Here is a 16,817-nt window from a genome sequence, read left to right as displayed (position 1 = left end):
CCCACCATGTCCCCACTGTTCGTCACCATGTCCTACCGCGTGTCCCCCATGTCTGCCGTGTCCCCACCATGTCCCTGCCGTGTCCCCACTGTTTCCCGCTGTGTCCCCCTTCCCCCCCCCCCCCCTTTTCCTTTCCCGGGTCCCCCAGGCTGCATTCGCCTGCATCAAGCAGCTGTGGCACCGGGTGCGCCGCCGCTGGGCAATACGGGGCGCATGGGGGGATAATGGGGGTGGCGATGGGCGACATCCATGGGGGCCCGGGACCGGGCGAAAATGCGCGGGCGTGGGCCGGGGAAGCGGGAGGGGTGGCGCGCGCCAACAGCCCCCCCGGCGGGGGGGGGGGCCGCAGGGGCCCCCGCAACCAGCAGCAGGGGCGGGTGGGAGGGGAAGGTGGGGGTGGGAGGGGAAAATGGGGTGGAGGGGGAATAATGGGGGGTGGGAGGGGGGAAAATGGGGGTGGGAGGGGAATAATGGGGTGGGAGGGGAAAATGGGGTGGGAGGGGGAATAATGGGGGTGGGAGGGGGAAAATGGGGGTGGGAGGGGGGATAATGGGGGTGGGAGGGGGGGATATGGGGTGGGAGGGGGGAGGGGGGAAAATGGGGGTTGGGAGGGGGAAAATGGGGGTGGAGGGGAAATGGGGGGTGGGGGGAATAATGGGGGTGGGAGGGGGGAAAATGGGGGTGGGAGGGGGAATAATGGGGGTGGGAGGGGGAAAATGGGGGTGGGAGGGGGGAAAATGGGGGTGGGAGGTCCCCCTAAATCCCCCCAAACCCCTTCCCTGTGCCCCTAAATGCCCCCAAACCCTTCCCTGTGCCCCTAAATGCCCCCAAACCCTTCCCCGTGCCCCTAAATCCCCCCCAAACCCTTCCCTTCCCCGTGCCCCTAAATCCCCCGGAGCCCTGGCCGTGCCCCCTGAGCCCCGTGTGTGCCCCCCAGCTGATGGACATGGGTTTCTCGCGGGAGCACGCCATGGAGGCGCTGCTCAACACCAACACCATGGAGCAGGCCACGGAGTACCTGCTCACGCACCCGCCGCCGCTCATGGGGGGCTCCGCGCGGGTCAGTGCGGCTGGGGGGCACGGCGAGGGGTCTGGGGGGTCGGGGGGGGGTTTGGGGGGTCAGGGGGGGGTTTGGGGGACATAAGGAGGCATTTGGGGGGGTCCTGCAGTGAGGAAAGGGGAAATGAGGAGGATTTGGGGGGCACAGGGAGGGGTTTGGGGGGCACAGAGAGGGGTTTGGGGGCTCAGGGAGGGGTTTGGGGGGTCAGGGAGGGGTTTGGGGGGCACAGGGAGGGGTTTGGGGGGCTCAGCACAGGTCACTTGGGGGGCTGAGGGAATAAATGGGGGCTCCTGAAGCAGGGCAGGAGGATCTGAGGAATTTCAAGGCGGTTTTGGAGGGTTCCTGAGGAGTTTTAGGGGATTCTGAGTGACTGGGGAGGTCTTGGGGGAGTTTGGGTGGTTGGGGGGGTTTTGGGGGTCCTGAGTGTTTCTGTGGGGGGGGGAGGGGGAGGTTCCTGGGAGGTTTTGGGGTGGTTTGGGGGAGGTCCCCACAGCCCGTGCCGCTGCCCCCAGGACCTGAGCATGTCCGAGGAGGATCAGATGATGAGAGCCATCGCCATGTCCCTGGGCCAGGACATCCCCATGGAGCAGCGGGCCGAGTCCCCGGAGGTGGCGCCTCCAAAAACCCCGCTCCCCATCCCAGTCCTTGCTTCCTATCCCGAAATCTCCATTCTCCCCCCATTTTACATCCCCCAAACCCCCATTTCCCTGCCCCAAACCCCCATTTCCCTGCCCCAAACCCTATTTCTCCCCCCCAAACCCCATTTCTGCCCCATTTCTCCCCCATTTCTCCACCCAAACCCCATTTCTCCCACAAACTTTCTCCCCCCATTTCCCTGCCCCAAACCCCCATTTCCCCCCCATTTCCCTCCCCCAAACCCCATTTCTCCCCCCAAACCCCCATTTCTCCCCCCAAACCCCCTTTCCCCCCCATTTCTCCCCATTTCTCACCCCGTTCCCCCGCAGGAGGCCGCGTGCCGCAAGGAGGAGGAGGAGCGGCGGGCGCGGGAGCGGCAGGAGGAGGAGGAGGCCAAGTGCCTGGAGAAGTTCGAGGGGGCCGAGCCCCTGGAGGCGGCCGAGCTCGGCGCCTTCACGGACTCGATGCTGCCGGGCTGCTCGCAGCTGCTGGACGAGCTGCCCGACACCGTGTACCGCGTCTGCGACCTGCTCATGACGGCCGTGCGCCGCAACGGCCCGGCCTACCGGGACAGCGTGCTCAAACAGGTGGTGCAGCAGGTATGGAGCCCTAAACCCACCCTAAACCTGCTCCAAACCTGTCCCAAACCCACCCCGAGATCCCCAAACCCACCCTGACCCCAATGGTGGCTGTGTGCTGCAACGGCCCGGCCTACCGGGACAGCGTGCTCAAACAGGTGGTGCAGCAGGTATGGAGCTCTGAACCCAGCCTAAACCCGCCCTAAACCCACCCTAAACCCACCCTGAACCGGCCCTGAGACCCCCCAAACCCACCCCGAGACCCCTGACCCCTAATGACGGCCATGCACCGCAATAGTCTGGCCTACCGGGACTCGGTGCTCAAACAGGTGGTGCAGCAGGTATGGAGCCCTAAACCTGGCCTAAACCCGCCCTAAACCTGTCCCAAACCCACCCTGAGACCCCCAAACCCACCCTGAGACCCCCCAAACCCACCCTGAGACCCCCTAAACCCACCCTGAGACCCCTAAACCCACCCTGAGACCCCCTAAACTCACCCTGAGACCCCCTGAACCCCCAGGTGTGCCCGGTGCCCCCTTGCACCCCACTGATCACTCTGACCCTCTGAACCACACTGACCCCTATTGACCATTGATTCTCTGACCCCCGCTGACCTCCCCTAAATCTTACTGACCCTGCTGACCCCCAGTGACCCCTGACCCTACTGACCCACTGACCGCTGACCCCCAGGTGTGGGAAGCAGCCGATGTCCTGATCAAGGCGGCCGTGCCGCTGACCACCAGCGACACCAAGACGGTGTCCGAGTGGATCAGCCAGATGGCCACCCTGCCCCAGGCCTCCAACCTGGCCACGCGCATCCTGCTGCTCACCCTGCTCTTCGAGGTACCCCAAAACCCGGGGGGGACCCCAGAACCTGGGCGGGTTAACCCAAAACCTGGGCGGGTTAACCCAAAACCTGGGGGGGAGTGACCCCAAAACCTGAGGGAGTGACCATAAAACCTGGGGGAATGACCACAAACCTTGGGGGGAGTGACCCCAAAACCTGAGGGGATTAACCCAGAACCTGGAGGGGTTACCCCAAAACCTGGGAGGGTTACCCCAAAACCTGGGCGAGTTAACCCAAAACCTGGGGGAGTGACCCCAAAACCCAGGGGGAGTGACCATAAAACGTGGAGGGAGTGACCCCAAAACCTGAGGGGATTAACCCAGAACCTGGAGGGGTTACCCCAAAACATGGGGGAGTGACCCCAAAACCTGGGCGAGTTAACCCCAAAACCTGGAGAGGCCCCCAAAAAGCTGGGGTGGGGAAGAAAACCCAAAACTTCGGGGGGGATCCCAGAACCTGGAGAGTGACCCCAAAACCTGGAAGGGACAGCCCCAAACCTGGGGAGGCACCCCAAAAATTGGGGGGAACACCCCAGCGTCCCTGGACCTCATTTCCCTCACAAAATATGCCGGGTGTTTTCCGTTTTCCAGAAATCTTGAGGTTTGGGGTTGGTTTGGGGTGTTTTGAGGGTATTTTGGGGGTGTTTTTGTTGGATATTTTGGGGGTGTTTTTGTTGGATATTTTGGGGTGCTGATGTTTTTGGGGCGCCCCAGGAGCTGAAGCTGCCATGGTGGGGTCCAGCTGCGTGCTGGTTTGGGGCTGTTTCTGTGGATATTTTGGGGCTGTTTCTGTGGATATTTTGGGGGCATTTGTGGCTATTTTGGCCGGGATTTTGGGGGTGTTTTTGGTGGATATTTTGGGGTGCTGATGATTTTGGGGCGCCCCAGGAGCTGAAGCTGCCCTGTGCCCGCGTGGTGGAGTCCAGCTGCGTGCTGGACGTGCTGATCAAGCTGCTGGAGGTGGTGCAGCCCTGCCTGCAGGCTGCCAAGGAGCACAAGGAGGTGCAGACCCCCAAGTAAGGAGTGACCCTCGCAGACCCCCCCAGAACCCCCCAAAACCCCCCTGGGATGCTCTCACAACTCCTCTGCCCCCCCCCCAAAAAAAGGTGGATCACCCCTGTGCTGCTGCTGATCGATTTCTATGAGAAGACGGCCGTGTCCTCCAAGCGCCGCGCGCAGATGAACAAGGTGGGGGAATTTGGGGGGTCCTGGGGGGCTGGGAGGGGACGTGGGGGGCTCCTGGGGACACCCGATGGGGCTGGGATGGGAGTGGAGCAGCCAGAGTGGCACGGGGTGACACACGGGGTGCAGGGGGACACAGGGGGTGACACAGTGGGTGACACACAGAGTCCTGGGTGACGCAGTGGGTGACACACAGAGTCCTGGGTGACGCAGGGGGTGACACGCAGCATCTGGGGTCACACACAGAGTCCTGGGGGACACACAGCGTCCCTGTGATGGGGACAGTGACCTCACCACCCCAGCACACCCTGCGCTGCCTCGAGCCGGGTTTGGGGGGCACACGAGGGGCTCCAGGCCGCTGATCCCCCCCCTCCCCACCCCCCCCAGTACCTGCAGGCCACTGGGAACAACTGGCGCTGGTTTGACGACCGCTCGGGCCGCTGGTGCAGCTACAGCGCCAGCAACAACAGCACCATCGACGCGGCCTGGCGGGCCGGGGAGCCCAGCGTGCGCTTCACGGCCGGCAGGCGGCGCTACACCGTGCAGTTCACCACCATGGTGCAGGTGAGGGGCTGGGGGGCGCGGGGACAGGGGCTGGGGTGTGGGGACACAGCCCCAGGGCATGGGGACACAGCCCAGGGTCATGGGGACACAGCCCTGGAGTGTGGGGACACAGCCCCAGGGCTTGGGGACACAGCCCTGGGGTCAGCCAGGGCATGGGGACACAGCCCATGGTCATGAGGACACAACCCAGGGTCATGGGGACACACTGCTGCACTGTGCAGTTCACCACCATGGTGCAGGTGAGGGGCTGGGGGGCGCGGGGACAGGGGCTGCGGTCAGCCAGGGCACGGGGACACAGCCCATGGTCATGGGGACACAGCCCAGGGTCACCCAGGGCAGGGGGACACTCCCCTAAGGACAGGGCACAGAGCCCTGGTGCCACCCAGCCCAGTGTCACCCACTGCAGGTGACTCCCCGCTGGTGTCACCTGGTGAGACACGGGAATCCCCGCCATGGCAGAGGGACATCCCTGGTGTCACCCCGTGGGGAGGGGCCCCGGTGTCACCCCTGTCACCCCCAGGTGAACGAGGAGACCGGGAACCGGCGCCCGGTGATGCTGACGCTGCTGAGACCCCCCCGCGGCGGGAAGGGCGCGCGACGAGGGGGGGGCTGAGGACCCCGAGGGGAAGGGCAAGGATGAGACCCCCGGTATGGGGCTGGGGGGGGGTCTGAGGGGTTTTGGGGGGCTGAGGGGTTTTGGGGGATCTGAGGGGTTTTGGGGGGGGTCTGAGGGGTCATGGAGGGGGTCGGAGGGGTTTTGGCAGAGTCTGGGGGTAGTCATGGTGGGGTCAGAATGGCCATGGGGGATCAGAGTGATCATGGGGGGTCACAGTGGGGTCATGAGCGGGTCGGGGGGGTCAGAATGATCATGGGGGGGTCACAGGGGTCATGATGGGATCAGAATGGCCATGGGGGGTCAGAATGGCCATGGGGGATCAGAGTGGCCATGGGGGGTCACAGGGGCCACGAGTAAGTGCCCCAGACCCCCCAGCCATACCCACCCCCAAAACCCACCCTCCTCACCCCTTTCCTCATCCCCACAGCTCCGGACCCCCCTTCTACAGACGAAGACCCCCCTTCCACCACCACCACCAGCACCAGCAGCACCACTCCCACCGGCCCCTGCCCGTCCCCTCCCTGCCCCACTCCCACTCCCGAGGAGCCGCGGGACGAGCCGGGCGCGGACGCCGAGGCTCCGGTGCGGGGCCTGGCGGAGGAGGCGGTGCCGGCCGTGCTGCGGGCATGCGTCAGCATGCTGGGCGTGCCCGTGGACCCCGACACGCTGCACGCCACGCTGCGCCTGTGCCTGCGCCTGACGCGGCAGCACAAGCACGCGCTGCTGTTCGCCGAGCTGCGCTCCACGCGCACCATCCTGGCGCTCACACAGAGCTCCGGCTTCACCGGCTTCACGCCGCTCGTCACGCTGCTCTTCCGGCACATCATCGAGGACCCCTGCACGCTGAGGCACACCATGGAGAAGGTGAGGGGCTTGGGGGCTGGGGGTGAGCGGGGTAAGGGGAGAGGGGGATTGGGGTGCTGGGAGTGAGCGGGGTAAAGGGAGAGGGGATTAGGGGGGTGGGATGAGGGGAGAGGAGCTGGGGGGCTGGGGAAGAAGGGGAGAGGAAATTGGGGTCTGGGGGAGAGGGGGAGTGGCGGGGTGGAGGGAAGGGGAGAAGGAAGTGGGGGGATAAAGGGAGATAAAGGGAGTGGGGAGTTGGGGGGCTGGGAGAGAGGGGAACAGGGAATTGGGGCTGCAGGGGACAGGGACGTGAGGGAATTGGGATCTGGGGGACAAGGGGATTGGGGAACTGGGGTTCATGGAGACAGGGGTATCAGAGAATTGGGGGTCATGGGGACAGGGGGATCAGAGAATTGGGATCCAGGCGACAAGGGGATCGGGGAACTGGGGGTTATGGGGACAGGGGGATCAGGGAATTGGGATCCAGGCGACAAGGGGATCGGGGAACTGGCGCTCTGGGGCCAGCAGGGCCAGGGAGAGCTCTGCAGCTCTGGGGCTCCCACGGGAAGCTCTCCCGGGGATGCCCCTGTGGCCCCGTGCCCACCGTGTCCCCACCACGTCCCCGTGCCCAGGTGGTTCGGTCAGCGGCCACGAGCGGGGCGGGCAGCACCACCTCGGGGGTGGTTTCTGGCAGCCTGGGCTCTCGGGAGGTGAATTACATCCTGCGGGTGCTGGGCCCCGCCGCCTGCCGCAGCCCCAACGTCTTCACCGAGGTGGCCACGGGCTGCATCCGCATCGCCCTGCCCGCGCCGCGCGGCTCCGGCACCGGTGAGGGGCTGGGGGGGTCCTGGGGGGGGCTCGGGAGGGTCTGGGTACCCGGAATAGGCTCCTCGAGGAGGGTCTGGGATGGGGGGGGGATCCTGGAGGGGGTCCTCGATGGGGGGACAGAGACGTGGCAGGTCCTGGAGGGGGCATGGGGGGCACCTGGGGAGGGTCTGGGTACCTGGAACGGGCTCCTGGAGGGGGGCTGGGATGGGGGCGGATGGTTCTGGAAGGGGGACAGGAATGTGGGTGGAATCCTGGGGGTCCCTGGGAGGATTCCTAGAGGGGATCCCAGGGTGTCTCTATCCCCAAAAAATGGGGTTCCAAGGGTCTCTCAGAACACAGGTCCTAGGGGTGCCTTCATCCCCAAAAATGAGGTTCCAGGGGTCCCTTCACCCTCAGAATGGGGGTCCCAGGGATGCTTCTCTCCCCAAAAATGGGATCCCAGGGCTCCTCTTATTCTCAGAACAGGGGTCTCTCAGAATGGGCACCCCAGAGATGCCTCCATCCCCCAAAAACCAGCGTCCCATCTCATCCTCATCCCCAACCTGACACCGCTGAGGATCCCCCCAAATCCCTGACCCCCAATTTCCCCCCGATTTCCCAGCCTCTGACGACGAGTTTGAGAACCTGCGGATCAAGGGGCCCAACGCGGTGCAGCTGGTGAAGACCACGCCGGCCAAGGCGGCCGCGCTGCCGCCCATCCCCGAGCCCATCCGCGATGTCATCTACGACATGCTCAACGCCCTGGCTGCCTACCACGCCCCCGATGAGGGTACGGGGGGCTCAGGGGGCTGGGGGGGCTCGGGGGGGCAGAGGGAGGAGTGGGGGGCACGTGGAGCAGGAATTGGGGTGTCCCGTGCAATGCCCTGGTCCTCTTATAAGGGTCTGGGGGGCTTGGGTTCCCCACAGTGGGGGCTGACACCCCCAGGGAGGTTTGGGGGGTTGTGAAGAGAGGGGGGCACAGAGGGCAAGGATTGGGGGGCGCAGGAGGAAATTGGGGTGTCCCCAGGGAGCCAGGTAGATGTGGAAAGGGATTTGGGGGGGGATCTTCATATGGGGAAGGGATTGGGGTGTCTGTATAGGAATGGAATTGGGGTGTTCATATAGGAAAATTGAGGTGTCCATAAAGGAAAATTGGGGTGTTCATATAGGAAAATTGGGGTGTTCATATAGGGGAGGAATTGGGGTGTTCATATAGGGGAGGAATTGGGGTGTCCATATAGCAAAATTGGGGTGTTCATAAAGGGGAAATTGGGGTGTTCATATAGAGAAGGAATTGGGGTGTTCCTATAGGGGAAGGAATTGGGGTGTCCATATAGGAAAATTGGGGTGTCCTTAAATGGGGAATTGGGGTGTCCATATAGGAAAACTGGGGTGTTCATAAAGGGGGAATTGGGGTGTCCATATAGGAAAATTGGGGTGTCCATAAAGGGGGAATTGGGGGTCTTCATGTAGGGAAGGAATTGGGATGTTCCTATAGGGAAGGAATTGGGGTGTCCACATAGGGACGGAATTGTGGTGTCCCTGTAGGGGGCAATCAGGGTGCCCCATCCCCCAGGCATCCCCAGCCCCTCCGGGGGTGCCCCCTGTCCCCCCTGAGCGCCGTGTCCCCCCTCAGGTGACAAGGGGGACCCCAAGAGCGCGGCGCCCAGCGAGGTGAGCCAGCTGCTGTCGGACATTGGCGACGACATGTACCAGCAGTACCGCAGCCTCACCCGCCCGCCCGCTGACTTCGACCCCCCTGCCGGCTTCGCCATCAACGTATGGGGGCTTGGGGGGGCTTGGGGGGCTGGGGGTGGTTTGGGGGGGACTGAGAAGGGATTTGGGGGGACTGGGGGGTGGTTTGGGGGGCTGGGAGGGGATTTGGGGGGACTGGGAGGGGATTTGGGGGGGCTGGGAGGGGATGGGGACTGGGAAGGGATTTGGGGGGACTGGGAGGAGATTTGGGGGGGCTGAGGGGTGGATTAGGGAGCTAGGAGGGGATTTGGGGGGACTGGGAGGGGATTTCGGGGGACTGAGGGGTTCCAGGGCCTGGGGGGGCAGTTTGGGGGAGGCTGAGGGCTCTGAGGTATGGTTTGGGGGGGCTGGGGTGTGGTTTTGGGGTTTTGGGGGGATTTGGAGGGGATTTGGAGCACCCGGCATTGCCAGGGTCACTGATGTTTCAGGAAGGGGTTAACAGTGGGTTTTGGGGGGGCTCTGGGGGTGTCACTGGGGTCTGTGGGGTTTTGGGGTCCCCCCAGGCTCTGACCCCCTGCTCCCCCAGGCCCAGGTTTTTGCTGCTGATGGAGCCGCGGCAGAGACGCCGCCCTCGGGAACGCCCCAGGGAGAAGGTGGCGCTGTCCCCCGAGTCCCCTGGTGTCCCTTGCTTGTCCCTGATGTCCCCCCCATGTCCCTGTGACCCTGATCCTCCCACGCCCCCCCCCAACATCTTCTCTGTGCCCCCACACATCCCGGTGTCCCTGAGCCCTCACTGTCCCCTCCGTGTCCCTGAGCCCCTCCTGTCCCTGAGTCCCCACTGTCCCTGAGGTCCCCAAGGTCCCTGAGCCTCCTAATGGTGCCCCCCTGCTCCCCTGTGTCCCCTAAAGCTGTCCCCTTGTCCCCTGATGCTGTCCCCTGACGCTGTCCCCGTGTCCCCTGACTGTCCCCAGTGCTGTCCCCATGTCCCCTGACTGTCCCCTGACGCTGTCCCCATGTCCCCTGACCCTGTCCCCATGTCCCCTGACCCTGTCCCCATGCCCCCTGGCTGTCCCCTGGCTGTCCCCCTGTCCCCTGACGCTGTCCCCATGGCCCCTGACCCTGTCCCCATGCCCCCTGGCTGTCCCCTGACGCTGTCCCCGTGTCCCCACAGCATCCAGCCCCGAGGAGGGCCGCGAGGGCCGCAAGGAGAAGGAGGGGGAGCGCGGCGAGGAGCGGGGCCGGGCGAGGGGCTCCAAGCCCCTGATGCCCACCTCGACCATCCTGCGGCTGCTGGCAGAGCTGGTGCGCTCCTACGTGGGCATCGCCGCCCTGATCGCCAACTACAGCTACAGCGTGGGCCAGTCCGAGCTCATCAAGGAGGTGACACCGCGGGGACAGGGACAGGGACAGCCGTGTGTGCCGGGAGGGGCAGTCTGAGCTCATCAAGGAGGTGACACCGCGGGGGACAGGGACAGGGACAGGGACAGCCGTGTGTGCCGGGGGGGCAGTCTGAGCTCATCAAGGAGGTGACACCGTGGGGACAGGGACAGGGACAGGGACAGCCGTGTGTGCGGGAGGGCAGTCTGAGCTCATCAAGGAGGTGACACCGGGGACAGGGACAGGGACAGGGACGCCTGTGTGCGGGGGGCAGTCTGAGCTCATCAAGGAGGTGACACCGTGGGGACAGGGACAGGGACAGGGGTGGCCACTGCCACCAGGGAGCCGTGTCCCTGTCAGGGTGTGTATGGGGGGGTTCTGTCACCCCCTGTGCTCCGGCTGTCAGAAGGGGGGGGGCTCCCTTGTCACCACTTGTAGAAGGGTGCTTTGTCACCTTGATTATTAGGGTCCCCTGTTCCCCTGTCCCCCCAGATACCTCATTCCTGTCCCCTGTGCTCGGAGGTCCCTTGTCCCCACACCTTGGGGTCCCCTGTGCCCCCAAACACCTCAGTCCTGTCCCCTGTGCTCGAGGGTCCCTTGTCCCCTTCCTCTGAGGGTCCCCCAGGTCCCGTCTGTCCCCTGGCCGTGGGTCCGGGCGTGTGACCCCCGTGTCCCCGCAGGACTGCAGCGTGCTGGCCTTTGTGCTGGACCACCTGCTGCCGCACCAGCAGAACGCCGAGGACAAGGACACGCCGGCGCTGGCGCGGCTCTTCCTGGCCAGCCTGGCCGCGGCCGGCAGCGGCACCGACGCCCAGGTGGCCCTGGTGAACGAGGTCAAGGCCGCGCTGGGCCGCGCCCTGGCCATGGCCGAGAGCACCGAGAAACACGCCAGGTGTGGGGACAGCGTGGGGACAATGGGGACAGCGGGGGGACAGTGTGGACAGTGTGGGGGTAATGGGGACAGTGTGGGGACAGCGTGGGGACAGCTGAGGACAGTGTGGGGACAATGGGGACAGTGTGGGGACAGTGTGGGGACAATGGGGACAGCTGGGGGACAGTGTGGGGACAGAGGGGGACAGTGTGGGGACAGCTGGGGACAGTGTGGGGACAAGGGGGACAGTGTGGGGACAGTGTGGGGACAATGGGGACAGCGTGGGGACAGTGTGGGGACAATGGGGACAGCTGGGGGACAGTGTGGGGACAATGGGGGCAGCTGGGGGACAGTGTGGGGACAATGGGGACAGCTGGGGGACAGTGTGGACAGCGTGGGGACAATGGGGGCAGCGTGGGGACTGGAATGACTGTTATCCCCTGGAATGACCACTGTCACCCTGGAGTGACCGGTGTCCCCCGAGTGACCACTGTCACCCTGGAGTGACCGCTGTCCCCCGCAGGCTGTCCCCACAGGCTCAGGCCGTCATGTGCATCATCAGCACCATCATGGAGTCGTGCCCGTCCACCTCGAGCTTCTACAGCAGCGCGGCCAAGCCGGCCCACAACGGCATGAACAACATCATCCGCCTGTTCCTCAAGAAGGGGCTGGTCAACGACCTGGCCCGCGTGCCCCACAGCCTCGACCTGTCCAGGTGAGGGGCCTCAGGGGGTTTGGGGAGGGGTCCCTGCTGGTTTTGGGGAGGTTCCTGCTGGTTTGGGCTCCCTGCTAGGTTTGGGGGTTCCCCTTGGGTTCTGGGTCCCTGCTGGATTTTGGGGAGGGGTCTGTGCTGGATTTGGGGGTCCCTGCTGGGTTTGGGGAGGTTCCTGCTGGGTTTGGGGGGATCCCTGCTGGCTTTGGGGCCCCCTTTTGGTCTGTCCTGCGGTTTGGGGCCTGCTGGCTTTGGGGGTCCCCAGCCCCAACATGGCCGATCGGTGACCGCGCTGAAGGGGCTGAGCTGGGTGTCCGCCGCGTGAACCAGCCCAGCGGGCTCTTCGGGGCCAAGGGCTCCTCCAGCAAGAGCAAGGCCGAGGGCAACGGGGGAGCCCGCGAGGCAGGGGCTGCGCCCCCCGACGGAGGTACCCCCGGGAGCCCCGGGTCACCCCACAGCCCCCGGGTCACCCCATTGCCACAGCCCCAGGGTCACCCACGGCCCCCGGGTCACCCACAGCCCCACGGTCACCCACACCCACAGCCCCAGGGTCACCCACGGCCCCCGGGTCACCCCATTGCCACAGCCCCAGGGTCACCCACACCCACAGCCCCAGGGTCACCCACAGCCCCAGGGTCACCCACACCAGCCCCAGGGTCACCCACACCCACAGCCCCAGGGTCACCCACGGCCCCCACCCCCAGCCCCCGGGTCACCACCCCCCACAGCCCCAGGGTCACCCACAGCCCCGGGTCACCCCACGCCCCCGGTCACCCACGCCCGGGTCACCCCATTGCCACAGCCCCAGGGTCCCACAGCCACAGCCCCAGGTCACCCACAGCCCCCGGGTCACCCACGGCCCCTGGGTCACCCCATTGCCACAGCCCCAGGGTCACCCACAGCCACAGCCCCACGGTCACCCACACCCACACCCCAGGTCACCACACAGGTCATCAACCAGGTACCCCAGCCCCAGGGTCACCCACAGCCCCAGGGTCACCCACAGCCTCCTGGTGTCACCCTATGGTCACAGTCACACCCACAGCCCCAGTGTCACCCAGTGTCCCCCCAGGGTCACCCACAGCCCCCTGGACCCCCCCAGTGTCACCCCCAGCCCTCCCAGTTCACCCCACTGCCCCTCAATTCCCCCCCATCTCCCACCCGTCCTTTACCTGCCCCCTTCTCCCAGGGGGAACCCCCTCGTGATCCCCCCGTCCCCACACACCCCATGACCCCCCTGAGCCCCCCGAGGAGGACGCGGAGGCAGCGCAGGGGGACCCCCCTGTCCCCCCCACACCTCCCGTGACCCCCCTGTCCCCCCCAGGGGACCCCGGGGACCCCGAGCCCCCGAGGAGGACGCGGAGGCGGCGCAGGCAGGCGGCCGACGGGGACATGGACGGCGAGGCCGAGGGGGACGCGGTGGTGCTGGCCGGGCAGCCCGAGGGGCTCAGCACGCAGGAGATGCAGGTCAGGGACCCCTCCCCAAACCCCCGAGTGCCCCCGAGTGCCCCCCAGCGCCCCCAAACCCCCCTGTGCCCCCCCCAGGTGGAGAATGAGCTGGAGGATCTCATTGATGAACTGCTGGAGAGGGACGGCGCCGACGGCAACAGCGCCATCATCGGTGAGGGACGGCAGAGTGACCAGCGGGGAATGGAGTGACCAGCGGGGAATGGAGTGACCAGTGGGGAATGGACGGAGTGACCAGCGGGGAATGGAGTGACCAGCGGGGAATGGAGTGACCAGTGGGGAATGGACGGAGTGACCAGTGGGGAATGGACGGAGTGACCAGTGGGGAATGGAGTGACCAGCGGGGAATGGAGTGACCAGTGGGGGGAATGGAGTGACCAGCGGGGAATGGACGGAGTGACCAGCGGGGAATGGAGTGACCAGTGGGGAATGGACGGAGTGACCAGTGGGGAATGGAGTGACCAGTGGGGAATGGAGTGACCAGCGGGGAATGGAGTGACCAGTGGGGAATGGACGGAGTGACCAGCGGGGAATGGACGGAGTGACCAGCGGGGAATGGAGTGACCAGTGGGGAGCGGAGTGACCAGTGGGGAATACGGAGTGACCAGTGGGGAATGGACGGGGTGACCAGTGGGGAATGGAGTGACCAGCGGGGAATGGAGTGACCAGTGGGAATGGAGTGACCAGTGGGGAATGGACGGAGTGACCGATGGAAAGTGACCAGTGGGGAATGGACGGTGACCAGTGGGGAATGGATGACCAGCGGGGAATGGACGGAGTGACCGGAGTGGGGACCAGCGGGAATGGAGTGACCAGTGGGGAATGGCGGAGTGACCAGTGACCAGCGGGGGAGTGACCAGCGGGGAATGGACGGAGTGACCAGTGGGGAATGGAGTGACCGCTGGGGAACGGAGTGACCAGTGGGGAATGGACGGAGTGACCAGTGGGGAACGGAGTGACCGCTGGGGAACGGAGTGACCGCTGGGCAGCGGAGTGACCCCCTGACCATCAGGCTGACCCCTGACCATCAGAGTGACCCCCTGACCATCAGGCTGACCCCTGACCATCAGAGTGACCCCCTGACCATCAGGGTGACCCCTGGCCATCAGGCTGACCCCTGGCCGTGTCCCCCTGTCCCCAGTGAGCCGCTCGGCCGAGGACGAGTCTCAGGAGGACGTTCTGATGGACGAGGCTCCCTCCAACCTCAGCCAGGCGTCCACACTGCAGGCCAACCGGGAAGGTGGGCACTGGGGGCACTGGGAGGCACTGGGGGGACTGGGAGGGACTGGGAGGGACTGGGGGACTGGGAGGCACTGGGAGGCACTGGGAGGCACTGGGGGGGACTGGGGGGTACTGGGAGGGACTGGGGGGACTGGGAGGAACTGGGGGGACTGGGAGGGACTGGGAGGCACTGGGGGGACTGGGGGGGACTGGGAGGGACTGGGAGGGACTGGGGGACTGGGGGGCACTGGGAGGTCCCCAGGGCTCTGCAGGTACCACCAGGCTGGAGTGCCCTGGGGGCTTTGGGCTCCTTTATGGGATTGAGGGGGGGGCAATTCGGGTTGGGGATTTGGGGGCGTCCCCAGGGGGGTCTCAGGGCCCTACAGACCCCCCCCGACCCCTCCCCACAGATTCCATGAACATCCTGGACCCCGAGGATGAGGAGGAGCACACGCAGGAGGAAGACAGCAGCGGCAGCAACGAGGACGAGGACGACAGCCAGGACGAGGAGGAGGAGGAGGAAGAGGAGGATGAGGATGATCAGGTGGGCTTAAGGCACTGAGGACCCCCCCCCCAAAACTCAGGGGTGCCCCCAGAACATCGGGGTCACCCTCAAAGATTGGGGTCCCCCCCTCTAAATGACGGGGTCTTTGTAGCTGTGCCCCCGTTTTGGGGTCAGGGCGTCACTTTTGGGGTTGGGGTCCCTGGTTTGGGGTTGGGGTCCCTGGTTTGGGTCAAGCTGCCCCAAATTTTGGGTCTGGGGTGCCATTTGGAGTAGGGGTACCCCCATTTTGGGGTCAGGGTGTGACTTTGGGGTTGGGGTGCCCTGTTTTGGGTTTGAGGTCCCTGTTCTGGGGTTAGGGGTCTTTGATTTGGGTTTGGGGTCCCTGTTTTGGGGTTGGGGTCCCTTTTTTGGAGTTGGGGCGCCCATTTTGGGGTTGGGGTCCCTGTTTTGGGTCAAGATGCCCCAAGTTTTGGGTCTGGGGTGCCATTTGGAGTCCAGGTACCCCAAATTTTGGGTCAGCAGTTCTGGTTTTGGTAAAAATGCCCCAATTTTGGATCGGGGGGGCTATTTTGGGGTGAAATGCCCCAGTTCTGGATCGGGGGGGCTATTTTGGGCCAAAACCCCCCAATTTGGGGGCTGCTGACCCCCTGGTGGGCCCTGCCAGGACGATGAGGAGGGCGAGGAAGGCGAGGAGGAGGAAGAGGATGATGATGATGGCTCGGAGATGGAGCTGGACGAGGATTACCCCGACATGAACGCCTCGCCCCTCGTGCGCTTCGAGCGCTTCGACCGCGACGACGACCTCATCATCGAGTTCGACAACATGTTCTCCAGCCCCAGTACGGCACTGGGGGGGGGGACTGGGGGGAACTGGGATAGACTGGGAGGGATTGGGGGGCACTGGGATGGACTGGGGGGGGATTGGGGGGCACTGGGGAGGAACTGGGAGGGGATCAGGGGGCACTGGGATGGACTGGGAGGGAACTGGGAGGGGATTTGGGTACACCATCCCTGTGGTTTTTGGGGTGTTTTCCCCAATTCCCTCCATGGTTTTTGGGGTGTCTGACCCCCCTGTTCCCCCGCCATGGTTTTTGGGGTGTCTGACCCCTCATTTCCCCCATCCCGTGGTTTTTGGGGTGCCTGACCCCCCGTTCCCCCCGTTCCAGCCGACATCCCGCCGTTCCCCGGGAACATCCCGGCCAGCCACCCTCTGCTGGTGCGGCACGCGGAGCACGGGGGGCTGGGGCTGGGCGCCGGCCCGGGGGGCGCCCGCCTGGCGCAGGGGCTGGGCCGGAGCCAGCGCACGCTGCGCGGCAGCTGACGGCCAACGCCGGCCACACCATCCACGTGCACTACCCGGGGGCACGGCAGCCCAACCCGCCCCTGATCCTGCAGCGGTGAGTGAGCGCTGCTGGGAACGGCCCGGTGCTGGGAATCACCCAAAATCCCCAGGGAGCACCCCCAGACCCCCTTGGGGTCACCCAAATCCCCAGGGAACACCCCCAGACCCCCTTGGGGTCACCCAAACCCCCTGGGAACACCCCCAAACCCCCTTGGGGTCACCCAAATCCCCCAGGGAATACCCCCAAACCTCTCCCAGTCCTGTAGTGGTGAGTGAGCGCGGGGGGCAGTGGCCAGAGACACCTTGGGGTCACCCAAACCCCATTGGGGTCATCCAAACCCCTTTGGGTCACCCAAACCCCCTGGGAACACCCCCAAACCTCCTTGGGGTCACCCAAACCCCCCTGGGAACACCCCCAAACCTCCTTGGGGTCACCCAAACCCCCCCTGATCCTGCAGCGGTGAGTGAGCACTGCTGGGGATGGCCAGAGACCCC

General features: G+C 65.3%; 1 protein-coding gene across 1 annotated transcript in view; it reads left to right on the top strand.

Moving 5' to 3' along the window:
- HUWE1 (HECT, UBA and WWE domain containing E3 ubiquitin protein ligase 1) overlaps positions 1-16,817 on the top strand; it is a 58,538-nt gene that overhangs the window by 19,974 nt on the left and 21,747 nt on the right. Inside the window, 25 exon segments of the mRNA XM_030969923.1 lie at positions 938-1,060; positions 1,573-1,668; positions 2,026-2,295; positions 2,965-3,117; positions 4,009-4,136; positions 4,227-4,308; positions 4,690-4,866; positions 5,387-5,474; positions 5,910-6,346; positions 6,958-7,153; positions 7,755-7,922; positions 8,769-8,911; positions 9,414-9,480; positions 9,999-10,207; positions 10,885-11,096; positions 11,599-11,790; positions 12,053-12,064; positions 12,066-12,214; positions 13,112-13,254; positions 13,333-13,408; positions 14,396-14,494; positions 14,886-15,019; positions 15,645-15,819; positions 16,147-16,289; positions 16,292-16,377. Coding sequence (XP_030825783.1) covers positions 938-1,060; positions 1,573-1,668; positions 2,026-2,295; positions 2,965-3,117; positions 4,009-4,136; positions 4,227-4,308; positions 4,690-4,866; positions 5,387-5,474; positions 5,910-6,346; positions 6,958-7,153; positions 7,755-7,922; positions 8,769-8,911; positions 9,414-9,480; positions 9,999-10,207; positions 10,885-11,096; positions 11,599-11,790; positions 12,053-12,064; positions 12,066-12,214; positions 13,112-13,254; positions 13,333-13,408; positions 14,396-14,494; positions 14,886-15,019; positions 15,645-15,819; positions 16,147-16,289; positions 16,292-16,377 — 3,758 coding nt within the window.

The sequence above is a fragment of the Camarhynchus parvulus genome, unplaced genomic scaffold (genome assembly GCF_901933205.1).
Source record: "Camarhynchus parvulus unplaced genomic scaffold, STF_HiC, whole genome shotgun sequence".
Classification (NCBI taxonomy): Eukaryota; Metazoa; Chordata; class Aves; order Passeriformes; family Thraupidae; genus Camarhynchus; species Camarhynchus parvulus.
The sequence above is the reverse complement of the archived record's forward strand: the minus strand, read 5'-3'. Positions and strand labels throughout refer to the sequence as shown.